Source organism: Chrysemys picta, chromosome 8 (genome assembly GCF_011386835.1).
Source record: "Chrysemys picta bellii isolate R12L10 chromosome 8, ASM1138683v2, whole genome shotgun sequence".
Classification (NCBI taxonomy): domain Eukaryota; kingdom Metazoa; phylum Chordata; order Testudines; family Emydidae; genus Chrysemys; species Chrysemys picta.
Window position 1 is genome coordinate 39,611,630 of NC_088798.1, and position 13,807 is coordinate 39,625,436.

The following is a 13,807-nucleotide window of genomic DNA, read 5'->3' on the forward strand; positions in this document are numbered from 1 at the left end:
CCTGCTTGCGATAGTCTGATGAATCAGAATGCATAGAAAATCCAAGTTAAATTCAACGGTATCTAGATAATTCACAAGATAGGAAAATAGTTCTTGCCAGTGGTCTACCTAGTCCACTTTCAGTCCATCTTTCAGAAGATGAAAAACACTCCCTAATGGACAATTAAATAAGCTACCTGGTGAGAGAACTTCTATCTATCCCAGATACTGAGTGGTTATGTTAATGCCCTGAAGCATGAGGATTTATGTCTCATGTAGTTTGATCCTATTTTATGTAACTGCGGATGTTCACACTTATCCAGATAAAGGCCCAATGCTATAATATCTCAATGTTCTCTTGAAGCTTCTTGTCTTTACATAGCAGAGAGTTCCACAGGCTAATTAAGCATTGTGGGTTTTTTAAAAAGTATATCATACCCTTGCACCTTTCTCTCCATTGGCACCTGGGAATCCTGGGAAACCAGTGGAGCCCTGTATGAGAAATGAATGCAAATATCATCAAATATCTGTCACACCACCACAATACATCCAGTTCTTAATCTAGAATTAAAAGCATATCACCAGATTGATGCAAAATGTACATTACAACTAGATCAATGGAAATAGTTTTTAAAGATGTCCGCTCTGGTGATTATCTAAAAATTAACTTACCATAATGCCTCAAGTCCTGAATGCATTAAAAACATCAACATAAATAATGACATTATTTTTCATTAACATCAATAAGAAAGTGTTTGACAAATCTTTTCCAATTTTAGTTAACAGTTTAGAGAAAGAAAGTTCATTAACCATCACTAGAAATGATTTTATTAGATCATGACCAATGAAATAAATCTTGGGAACTTGCCTCTGCTGAATCAGAGTGGCAGAACTAAAATCATTTTCTTAATGCAGTATCAGTGCCGCACAAGAGCATTCTTGTGGGCCTTATTGTTCTTTGCTCAGCTATTTAAGAGGGCTGATTTGCACTTTTGTTTTCAAGTGGCTGTTACTGTGTGTTCACATTTCACAGACACATTATGACTAACATTAAAAACTCCAGTTCTATTCAAGTTAGGTAACTCATTAGAAAGCATCTGTTTTAGCAGAACTCTCTTTACAGAGATCTGTATACGCAGCACTGACGATATAAGTGTGGTTGTGCAGTGGGATTGCATAAAGCCCAGAACATAACTTGGGCTGAGTTTCAGGAAAGAGTCTTGAGTCTGGGATGATACTGCTTGCTAAACCCTACCTACACCTTTTCCCCATCTCCCCTGACAAAGTCCACCATGCCTTCTAACTTCAATAGCAGTTGTATATATGTATTTATTTGAAGAATAAGGTCCTACTATTTATTATGGACACCTTCTCTCTCATATATTTTCAGACACCCACGTCTATATTAAAATATATATAATACCCTAACAAGCTCTCAGATTAGCTTTAATACTGGAGGGTCTCTGCCAGGATTAGACAGTGTGCAGTTAGCAAAAAGCCCTGAGTTTCCTAGTCAGAAGAAATACTTTTGATGAGATAACCAGTAATGCTTTTCACTTACATGGAGACCATACCTTTACCAACTCTGATCAGCAGGGATATTCTTCAAGGGAACAAGAGCTCCTCAAAAGAGCTTCTTGCTAAGTGATGCCCCTCTCTTATATTTCAAATGAAAATGATACTTATGTTCCAGTGTTATGATCAACATTGACAAAGTTGGTCGCTTTATTCATAAAAAGGTGGCCATTGGACAATCACATGCAGTTACTCTATGGAATGGTATACACATAACAAATTTGGAGGTTATACGCTGTTGTGGTGCATGAAATTTAGCCAAGCAAATGGATACTCACAGTAATTAACCATTAACCCTGTCCCTAGGAAGCGTTCACTGTGAAGGAAGAACCTAATATTCTACAAAAAGCAACAGAGGGTCCTGTGGCACCTTTGAGACTAACAGAAGTATTGGGAGCATAAGCTTTCGTGGGTAAGAACCTCACTTCTTCAGGTGCAAGTAATGGAAATCTCCAGAGGCAGGTATAAATCAGTATGGAGATAACAAGGTTATCCTCAACCTCGTTATCTCCATACTGATTTATACCTGCCTCTGGAGATTTCCATTACTTGCACCTGAAGAAGTGAGGTTCTTACCCACGAAAGCTTATGCTCCCAATACTTCTGTTAGTCTCAAAGGTGCCACAGGACCCTCTGTTGCTTTTTACAGATTCAGACTAACACGGCTACCCCTCTGATACTAATATTCTACAGTTTACAGAGAGAACCTAGAAAATGTGGTGACCATCAGGAAAATATTTGTTAAACTTAGCTGATGAGCTACAAATGTCACCATTCCCTCCACCACAACAAAATGGTTACAAGGAGAACTGACATGAGTCAACAAATACAGCTGTTTCCAGGAACTATTCCTTTCTCTCCCTGCCCCCCCGCATGTAATCCTTTACCCTTTCTACTTCTGTCATACCATTCTGAAGGATAGTGCTGGCTTGTCAGCTGCCAGTGCACTGATTTGCTAGGGGGGTGACCTGGGGTTAGAAAAGACCATTGACTTGACACAACTTACTTTCAAGTTATGGGAGATTAAAAATCACAGGCATGTTTGGTTTGGCCTGTCAATAGGGTAGTACTGGCCATATTCTGCTCAGTTCCCTGCTGCGATAGCTCATCCATCTTAGTATGCGCAACATGTTAGTGTGTTTTTTATTATTGGTTTAGCAACAGGTAAACAGCTAGCTAAACTGTAAATGGCCAGAGTGTAAGAAAGAACTGCTCCATTCTCTTTGTAGCATCAACTAATATTATTTTCTCTATTTTTGTTTTTAAGTTCTTCATGGTTTCCTATTAATATACCTTATTTATGACAAGGCGTTCCATTTATCCACTAACTAAGTTGTCTTTGGGGGTTCAGACAACCCCAGTGCTGATGGTTTTAGTGAACAGAGAAAGGAATTTCTTGTTTGAATTGTTTTCACCGGTTGTGATTCAGTGTATAAAACCTGAAGAAAGTCTAATTTTGTATGAGGCCACAACTGTGCCCTTAAAAATGTATGTTATCATACAAGAGAGAAAAACTGTTCAGACATTAGTATGAAAGGCTTAGAATACTGTATATATTAAATATTTATAGCTAAGTATTGAAGTATTCCTGCAATCAAGCTGATGAGTACTAACTTTAAGAAAAATATAGTGAAATTATCTTATAATGATACCTGTGCCTAAAAACTGCACACAGAAGCAAATTCATGCAAGGCAAATAAGTGGCAGAAAAAAATCACCTTGAACCATCTACTGACTATTGGGACAGGACTTCTTATTTCCTTTAGACAACCATTATAGATTATATGCACCTTTGATTCAATCATCCTTTTTAATGTTGATTTCAACAGGACTATGGGTAAAAAACATGCTACCCAACATGCGTAAGGGTGGCCAAAGAACAGGCCCTGAGTGACTTGATGCATTGTAGCAGTCAATACCCTTTCTAATCTGGTTGCCTAAACTTCATGGAATAGCCAACAGTGAGTATAATTTGAATTAATTTCAGTTTTAACTTAACTTAATTTAACTTAACGAAATTCCCAGTGACATCTATATTGGAAAATATCCACCAATTTTCTTTGAAGTGTACTTGATTTTTGTTCTTAATACTGAATAATGTAAAACCTCTTTGATCTTAGACATTTCAAAAGAGAACAAAAAGGAAGACTGAAATCTCAGACATTTAGGTTAAAAGGCAGAAGGAAGAAAGGATCTCTTTATCAAGAGTATTCACCTTGAGAAACACTTTCCTTAGACTCCTAGGGTCTATTTTATTAACACGGAAAATTCAGTGAATAACTACTCTTAAGAGAGTTTACTTAGCAGAAATATAGGGCCAAATTGTAGGCTACAGGCATAAAAAATATTTCAGTTAGTTATCCAGAAAGCGTTATCTCTGTCAAAAAAATCACTAGTTCAAATTTGGAAGTAAGAACAGATCCCAGAATGTGTCAAGGGAGGCCCAAGCTGTGTGCTTTTTTTTTTACGAGCTCTGGCTGCCAATCCCATGTGGCTGAGGCTCATATAGAAGGACCATGGATGGCGGTATATGTACTTGTGTGTGTGGGGGGGGGGGGGTAAGCTACTACAGACACAAAGAAGGGGGACTGATCAAATAAGTTTGAGAACCATTGGCCTAGAGGAAAGCTCAATATTTTACTGAAATGACATTGAGTCCTGCTAAAGGGGTAAGAGTTTTTCATGTATTGTACTACGCATTCCCAGCTGGTCTCATCTTTGACATACCTCTGAAGATCTGATGTAGAGGGGGACTTCCACAGACAACAGGAAATGTCCCTGACATTTTTAACGTTCCCATTCCTTCCTAGTCTGAAAATGATTTTAATAGGTCTTTCTAACGTTTGCTTAGTCTACACTGAGCCATTTCTCAAAGATATGTTAAACTGATCCTTTTAAAATGTAATTTACCATTATTAAATCTTTATAAATAATTTAGAAACAGAACCAGCTAACACAGATATTTTCTAATGACAACAGAGTCCAAATGATACTTGAAGGAGGGACAACTGCAAAAAAAAGAAACGAATAAAACAGGGAATTGTGGACAGAAGGTAGGGGATTAACCCAGGAGAAAGAACAAAGCTAAGCATTCTGGTTATATGAATGTCAAGCAACAGACATCAGTCCCTCTTAACAGAAGCAAAGGAAAAATATGGAGAAAACTGTGAAAGACAATATTGTAAGAGTCCAACTCCTATCTTTCATGGTCACACACTTGGAAGTGTGTTGGAGATGTTAGATGGCTCTTTCTGTAGCTAGTGGAAGATGGCAGAAACATGGCAGTGAGAGTCTAAGGACTATATCTGGGTCCTCAGACCACATTGCAAATTCCCATGAACATCAGCGTGAGTTCTGGGGGCAATATATGGCTTTTAGTCTTAAAGAAGCAGGAGTATCAGCAGTTGGCTCTTTTTCAACAGTCCATGATGTTTGTAATAGTATATTGCTGGCACAGATATAATGCAAGTAATATTGGTAGGGGCTTAACAGTTGTATGGTTGAGGGAAGGGGAAAATAGGTCTATAACAGTTATTCATTATGGACCACTAACACATTTTTTAACATAAAATTAAAATTTTATGGTTAGAAAAGACAGAATGAGAAACAACTTGGGGTTTGGATGCTCGTGTCCTCTTCCTTAAATATATGACTAACAGAACAGCTGCCTTTGTGGTTAATTTGTCCACAGCATATCCACTCTTGAGTGCCATAAATAAAACTAACTCATTTACCTTTGGACCTTGTCTTCCTGGATATCCTGGCAGTCCTGGAACCCCAAGTTTACCCTGAAATTTTAAAAAATATATATTGTTTCTAGTAGTTCTTAGTAGTTTAGTCATAACTTTATATAGAGTTTGTTTCCTTCCATAACAAATACAATCAAATATTTTATTATTTTTTTCTTCACACTTCACCTATTTCCCTCCTGAGAACAGGTCAATTGGCTTTGTTTCCAAAACCTCAGTTCCAAGAATAAAATCCTAATCTTGTTGAAATGGATGATGTTTTGCAGTTGACTTCAATGAACCCAAGATTTCACCCAAACACTCTTCCAACACTGTAATGTAGTGACGGTGGCAACAAAACATTAACACACCCTTTAACACAAAAGGCAATTACCATAACAGGCCAATTAGTGCTCTTAATGTTGTACCACATCATGGCTAATGTGTTTTCTTTATCTATAATCTCCATGAAAACCAATGGATATTTGAAGATCAAGCTCTACAGATTGTCTTGAAGAGTTCTAAACTATCTCAGAAAACATAATTGAAAATCATACCCCAAGAATAATCCAATATCACATAATATGTGGTGTGTTTTGAGGAGATAGCTCTCTTCCCAGTATCAGACAGGAAAATAGGCTGAGTAGATTGATGCTATTGATGTTACTAATTCTACTGCCTGAAGGTGGAAGGAGGGAACATTGCTGTGTCCAGATTTTGTAGTGTAGGTCCCATTCCATAGTTTTAGGTGAAAAAACAAAGAATGTGTGCTAATTTGTCATTTTCAAAAATAAGGAATAGTTGTTTTGGTCTCTAAGGGCCAGAGCCACTAGAGAAGAATATGAGTATTGTAAACACTCTTCCAGTATTCCAGGCCATCACAATTTTGAAGTGTGGTCTGTACAGAAAAGATGTGAGAATGGAACATAATCTTGTACTCCAGCAATAATCTGGGATGCTAGAAAAGAGATATGGGGGAGCTCCTGCCTGGAAAGTGGCATTTGACAAAATAAATGCGTGTTCTTAAAAAAATAAAGCAGATGAATAAAGATGCAGAATATAACTCATGTTAGTGAAAGCTTGTTTGTGCCTGGCAGGAGTTATTTTTAAAGAAGAATTCAGCCATTTATAAAGATAACCACACTGACAGTTATATTTCACATCAAAACCAGTTGAATGCATTAGAACTACTTAAGGTAGCATCCCCTAAAAGAAAAGTTTCACAGCGTAACATTGCATCAAACCCTGATAAATTCAGTGGGAGTCTTGCTCCCGATTTCAATGGGAGCCCCTTCCTCCTTGGGTGTGGAGGGTTCCCTGGCAGCAGGGCCACATGAAAGTGGGGAACACAGAAGGACCAAAGTGGTCTTCAGGATGTTGGGGAGTTGGACTGGGTTTGGCACCTACTGCATAGTGGGGACCTCCCAGTGAGTGGCAGAGGACAGGGCATGGATTGCTGCTGTTACATGGATCTTCCTTTTTTCCCACCCTCATGTTGGTGTGGGAAGATGTTAGGGTCACAGAGACTATTCCAACCATTAGACTGCAGATGCCTTCAAAGTGCAATTCTGCAGCCACCCCATGTCATGGAGAGCAGTGAGCACTCTTCCCCAATCCATCACATATTGGCCCAGCACCCAGGCTGGACATTTGACTCAGGATATGGAATATAAGGAGTTAGTATCCATACAAATGGGAATAATCTGGATCAAATATATTTCAGAGGCTCATCTAAACTAAGACAACAGTGATGCTAACTCTTATAATTCTGTCACAAGTCTCCTGGTATTTGGAATTTTTCTTAAAGCTCCAGCTCCTGAAATCAAGAGGATTATGGGAAAATCTCAGCTTTCAATGCGGGGGGGTCGAGTAACTCTCTAGACTTTGTGGAATAAAGGTGGGGGGAAAATGAATCCTTAAGGCTCAAAAAACAGAATACAAATTAACAGAACTCTAAATTTGTTATATTTTAAAATCTTATGAGTTTTTACCCCATCTCATGATTTTTTACTCATATTTTGAATGTTTGGAGTTGGCTATACTGAAAATCTCTTTAAATGGTACATTCATTTGTAAATCTCATGACAACAATACACTTTCCTATGAGAATCCTAATATTTTCATGTTTTTGCAAGGTCAGATATGGTGTAGGAATAGCCTTTTTCATGGTATTTCAGTACTCTCAGTCGTGGCTGAAAACAGAAAATGCAGCATTCAGAAATTCTATGAAAGAAGCTAACTAAAGAATCAGTTATGGTTTGGGGAAAAGTTCCTATCAATTCTTGTTTTAATAGAAATTGTTCACTGATCCAGTTACAATTGAATACAAAGTGATATTCCAATCTGAATTGTGCTTCCATTCATCCAGGATAATAGTTCTAGCCTTCTTTCGTTATATATTCTTTGATTCATGACCTTGTTATCAGCTGGCAGGGTATTTTGCAACATTTTGGGGAACATTAATTCATAAATAGCTCCCAGTAGTTAAATAAGACTGGAAATAACTCTTCTTGGAATGAGTCAACTGACTTTTAAGTTAAGTTATTTGATGACAGCTTATGAATGATTCCAGTATCAAATCATAAATATAACTTTTCCTGAACTTCTAGCATGCCATGTAAATAAATCATTATGAACAGTAATGTTATGTTTATGACAAGAAGCAACTTATAATGAAAGAGGATTTCTTTTTATCTCTATTATCGCTAAAATATGTTCCTTCCTTTTTAGTTCCTTCTGCTGAAACTCTAGTCCATGATTCTGGTAATCTCTCTTAACATTGAGTATCTATATAGTCCTTTATATGTTTAAATACTGTATAGACTTTAAGTATTTTTATTAGATCTTTTGTCCTAAAAGATTAAGAGGAACTGATCACAGAAATGAAATGTAATGATAACTTAGATACAAGTGTTCATGACATGATCACATTTATAACGTGTAAGCAAATAAAGTCCAGATCTCTCTCTCTCTCTCTCTCTCTCTCTCTCTCTCACACACACACACACACACACACACACACACACACACACACACACACACACACACACACACACTACTTTAATAGGGCCAATTATGAGCCAGATCAGCTGTGAGGAGGAATTTAATCAGATAAATTGAATGATAAATTGTAATAATTTAAGAACACCTTATTATTTGCCCCCCAAAAAAGCCTCAATCCCATACTTTAGGAAGAAGGCTTTGATGGTTTTAAAAAACTAACCAGGTTCAGCAGGGAAGTGAAGAGAGCTATAAAAATAATAACAAATGGAAGAAGCTTATATTAATAAATGTAAATCAGAAGTTAAGAATTGTAGAAAATTGGTAAGGGAAAGCAAAGGAACACAAGGAGAAATCTATGGGCAGAAGAATTAAGGTAAATAAGGAGTTTTTTTTTTTTTAATATATTCAGAAAAAAAAGAATCCCGACAATGGTATAGGTCCATTACTGAATGGAAATGGTAGAATTATCAACAATAATGCAGAAAAAAAACCCAGAAATGTTCAATAAATATTTCTGTTTTATACTTGGATCAAAAACAGATGAAATAGTCTCATCATATGGTGATTATAAAACTCTTTCTATTCCAAAAGTATCTCTGGAGGATGCTAAACAGCAGTTATTAAAGCTAGACATTTTTAAATCAGCAGGTCAAAGTAACTTGCACTAAGAGTTGTAAAAGAGCTGGCTGAGGAATTTGCTTGACCATTACTGTTGATTTTCAATAAGTCTTGGAGCACTAGGAAAGTTCCAGAAGAAAGCAAATGTCGTGCCAACTTTTTAAAAAGGGTAAATGGGATGATGTGGGTAATTATAGTACTGTCAACCTGGCATCAATACTAGGAAAGATAATGGAACAGGTGATACCGGATTGATTAGTAAAGAATTAAAGGAGGATAAGGTAATTAACATAAGTCAAAATGGGTTTATAGAAAATAGATCCTATCAAACTAACTTCAGTTTTTTTATGAGATTACAAGTTTGGTTGATAAAAGTAATAGTTATTATAATATACTTAGACTTCTGTAAATTGTTTGACTTGCTACCATACAACATTCTGATTAAAAAAATAGAACAATATAAAATTAACATGACACACGTTAAATGCATTAAAAATTGGCTAAGTGATAGGTTTCAAAATGTAATTATAAATGGGTAATGGCCATCAAGCTGGTGAGTTTCCAGCAGACTCCCGAAGGGATCAGTTTTTGTCCCTATGCTATTTAATATTTTTATCAATGATCTGGAAAAAAAAAACATAAAACCATCACTGATAAAGTACGCAGATGACACAAAAGTGGGAGAGTAGTAAATAATGAATATGACAAATCACTGATTCAGAACTATCTGGATCACTTGGTAAACTCGGAGCAAGCAAACAAAATGCATTTTAATATAGATAAATATAAACAACTAGGAACAAAGAACGTAGGCTATACTTACAGGATTGGGGGGATAAGTTCTAACTGTTGAAATGACCCATTTTGATATTTTTTTGAACAAAACATTTAGATGTTTGTTTTTGAAAGGGCTTTTCATTTTGATATTGTGTGTGTGTGTGCGTGTGCGTGTTATGTATGTATATGTATGTGTATGTGTGTATATATATATATATATATATATGTATATATAAAGTTAGAATCAAAACAAAACATTTTGATTTTGTCAAAATGAAACACACAACCAATTGGACAGGAAATGAATGAAATGAGATTTTTCTTTTGTGGAGAATTCTGAAAATGTTGGGGGTTTGTTCCAATTCAGAATGAAGTCAATGTTTGAAATCTCACAATCCTCTGTGAAACAATTCCTGTGCTCCACACAGCTCTAATTAAAACACTGCACCTCCTGATTCCATCCTATATTCTCATCCCCCTACTTCTCTTCTACCACAAGCTCCCTCATTTTTGGTCTCCTATGTGTTATCTATCTCCTGGCCCAGGCTACCCAAAACACTGCACTGAAATGCCACTCTGACCTTTTACATACCATGCCTTCAATTCCCTTTTCCAGCGTCCTCTCTCTTTCTGTATCAGGTTCAAGATCATTATTCTCATTTTCAAGATTCTATCTCACATGCCCTCCATACATCTCAGTCTTTGTTTTTCACTATGTTCTAGTGCCCCACACTTTGTTCAATGATCTGTTCTTCATCCGAAGAAGTGGGCTGTAGTCCACGAAAGCTTATGCTCTAATAAACTTGTTAGTCTCTAAGGTGCCACAAGTACTCCTGTTCTTTTTACGGATACAGACTAACACGGCTGCTACTCTGAAACCTGACACTTTGTTCAGTCTTCCTTCTTAATAGCACCTTTCTCTCCTTCTGCCACTCCTGATTTTGTGTTTTTTTGTCATGATACTCCTTATACTTAAAACAACTTATGTCTTCCCATTCACCATACAATTTCTGCTCCTTCAGGTCTTCTGTGTAGCCTTTCAATGCCAAACTACTTTCCAGCACTGTCTCCATCCATGCTGGTGTCAAATTTTCTTTGAATTATATTTGTCTTTGATAGATTAGACTGTAAACTCCTCAGGACAGGGCTTAGCTGTCTCATGTGCCAGGAAGTGTTATGCATTTCTATGTATAGCTACAAAATAATAATTTCCATTATTTGTGTAGTGTCTCAGCAGCCATAATAACCTACCACTATCTGATAGCTAAAGGAGCTACTTTCAGCAGTACCGGCCTTTGGAGCTGAAGATCCTGGTTTGATCTCCATTATGAGACAACGTTTCTTTACATTAGCTGTTGGTTACTAACCTTTTCACCAGCCTGCCCAGCACCACCTGGGTCCCCTGTTGGACCTGCTCGACCTTTTGGACCTTCAGGGCCATCTTCTCCTCGTGGACCCAGTGGACCAACTTCACCCTAAAATTCAGTATGCTATAAATACAGAGCCACTGCCTATGCTCATACCAATACACTGTTTGCAATAGCAGGACACCTTAAGATTTATTTTATAAAACAAACATTTACTTGAAAACTAATGTAAATGAAGATTAGGAAAAAATATTAGTGCTTTTGTGCTAGTAACATAATTCAAGTTGTGGGGGTTGTGCATGGGTTGTGCATGGGGTTACTTAAACTCAGGTTACGGGTGTGTATTAACACCACTTTTGGAGGATCGGTGTGGCCCCCTGTGAAATATGGTTACATCTTTTCCCCTGCACCAGCCAGAATCTGGCCCTGAAGGATTAATCTAGTACATTATACATGGAATGGAATTAGTGTGAAAATATGGATGCCTGGATAGCTAAATAGTCTGTTGGTAATGTTAGCTTAAAACCATGAAGTCTGAGGCCAGAACCTGAGCTGGTGTAAACTAGTGAGCTCCACTGCAGTCAATAGAGTTATGCTGATTCCCACCATGTGAGGATCTGACCGCAAATCTACATGTGTGCACTGTTTTTTAAAATTTAATTATAAATAAGTTTAAAGTGATATTCACAGGCTAACAGCTATAATTTCTAAGTACTATATTTTCCTATATAAATACTTACTCTGTCACCTTTAAGACCCATGTCACCTTTAAATCCTGGGAAACCATCTTCACCCTAAAAAAAGCACAACATATAGAAAAATATGTTCATTAAAAGGGAGACTTTTACAAATGGAATTAAAACATTAGGTAATCTGAGTGGATGAGTGTAATAAATGCACAGCAGCAGTAACTCCATTCAATTTAGAACTTCACATGCCTAATGATTTTAATATGGCAGTTACTATATCCAAAAATATATATATCTATGCAGCTACACTGAATGATTGCTCATCTTGGGAAAAAATTGTGAATAATGGGGAAGCTCTCTTAGGCTGGACATAAATTTCTGTATTTATTCTGAACTTCTTCATAGAAGACAATGATCTTCTGCATTAAATTCTATCCTTGTATATTAAAGTTTGTATTCTATTTATGCTTTCTACTGATAAGATATTTATCCTTTTTCATAATTGGTTGATGGACTGACAATGCAACTAAACCTTAATATTGTTCTGTTCATTGGCAGAACTATTCATCCTTTTTATTTATTTATTTTTACTAGTGGCCCGATAGCATCATAAAAGAAAGCAGATCCAAAGGATGGACTAATAAAGGAATAACCAACTCTTAAAGTTTAATGAAAGAAAGGTCAACAGATTCCTTACTGATTTAGTAACTCCTTTATAAAAGTAAAAGTGGTCACACTGAACTTTAAAAGACATGTCTTTATTCATGTAAACATACGTACACCCATGTTCACAGTATATGGTGCCACACAGAGCTAACAGAAACAGTAGTGTCCACATAGAGTGGTCAAATGTAAAAGCATGAAAGGTGGCTCAATGGCTACATTCATTGGTTGATACAAATCTATATTCTGTAGGTAATTATAAGAAAATGATCAAGTCAGCATGGCAAAGGTAAACACGCTGACACTTTAAGGATGCATTTGTACATGTGATTGAATCAGAACATGTTAGGATCCTAGTGGAGACTATTTATTTACAGATAGCTAATCTCCTCAAAGACATTATGTAGTTGTCCATGTTTCCATGAAAATAGACAACAGTGAGGAAAATTCTACTGTTACACTTGAGCACATGGATAGTGACTCCACTGACAACAGAATAAATCAATGGAATTATTCCAGATTTGCACTAGTGTAATTGAGAGGAGTTTTTGGTCCGCTATCTCTACATCTCAGTCTTTGCACAACTACCATTCTGATATCAAGGCCATAGAAGATTCTGGCAAGTACATTTTTTAGGTGCTGTTCCTCATTGTTGGGGACGGAAGCTCTCTCTCTCTGCTGAATGAACTTGTAGAAAAGGGGTTCACTATAATGTTGATATGCTTCAGGCGAAGAAGTATTGGTGATGTCAGTCTAGAATTAATGACAATGTGCTCCAGTTGTCGCTAATAAAACAGCAAGGGCATTGTACTCCATCCTCAACAGTTTGCACTCCTATATCTAGATAAGTTTTCTCTTTTCCCATGCCAACCAGAGACATTTGGCATGGCCCACAAACCTAAAACCATAACATTATTTTTATTCCATTCAATATTTGAAGGAGAATTATTTCTATGACAAAAGTGTTTCCAGAGGTAAATGGATCAAGAGAAACATGCCATGATATGTCAGCGCTTTAATTTCCTTGCAAAACTTACAAGTATGGTCAAATCTCATTGTGCAAAAACCTTACAATCTTTTAAAAAACAGTATGAGGTGCAGTAGAAGGTCATGATTCATGGGAAAAAGACACTAGGAAAAGGTTTAGGTAACTGACAGATTGTCTGTGCTTTGGGTGATAGTGATAAAAGGGCCCATGAGGTCACTCTATAATCCAGACATTAAAATTCTAGAGATACAAATACCTATTTATTAAAATTTAAAGAGAGGTTTTGATCAAGTAGAGCAAGAGAAAACTAAAAAAAGCTTTAGTTATGAGCTACTCAATTATATCCATGGACAATAATGTTGTCCAAATAAATAAGGACACCTTGCATACCCATGAGGATTGAACACTGTGCCTATCACA

The 13,807-nt window shown here is 36.7% G+C and overlaps 1 protein-coding gene across 7 annotated transcripts in view; it reads right to left on the reverse strand.

The window, feature by feature from the left end:
• The window catches only part of COL11A1 (collagen type XI alpha 1 chain), a 235,817-nt gene that overhangs the window by 99,402 nt on the left and 122,608 nt on the right, over nucleotides 1-13,807 (reverse strand). For all 7 annotated transcript variants that reach the window (XM_042840641.2, XM_005285451.4, XM_024101999.3 and 4 more), the window contains 4 exons: nucleotides 11,788-11,841; nucleotides 11,048-11,155; nucleotides 5,289-5,342; nucleotides 418-471 (listed from right to left, as the gene is read on the reverse strand). In XM_042840641.2, coding sequence (XP_042696575.2) covers nucleotides 418-471; nucleotides 5,289-5,342; nucleotides 11,048-11,155; nucleotides 11,788-11,841 — 270 coding nt within the window. The remainder of the gene's footprint in view (nucleotides 1-417; nucleotides 472-5,288; nucleotides 5,343-11,047; nucleotides 11,156-11,787; nucleotides 11,842-13,807) is intronic.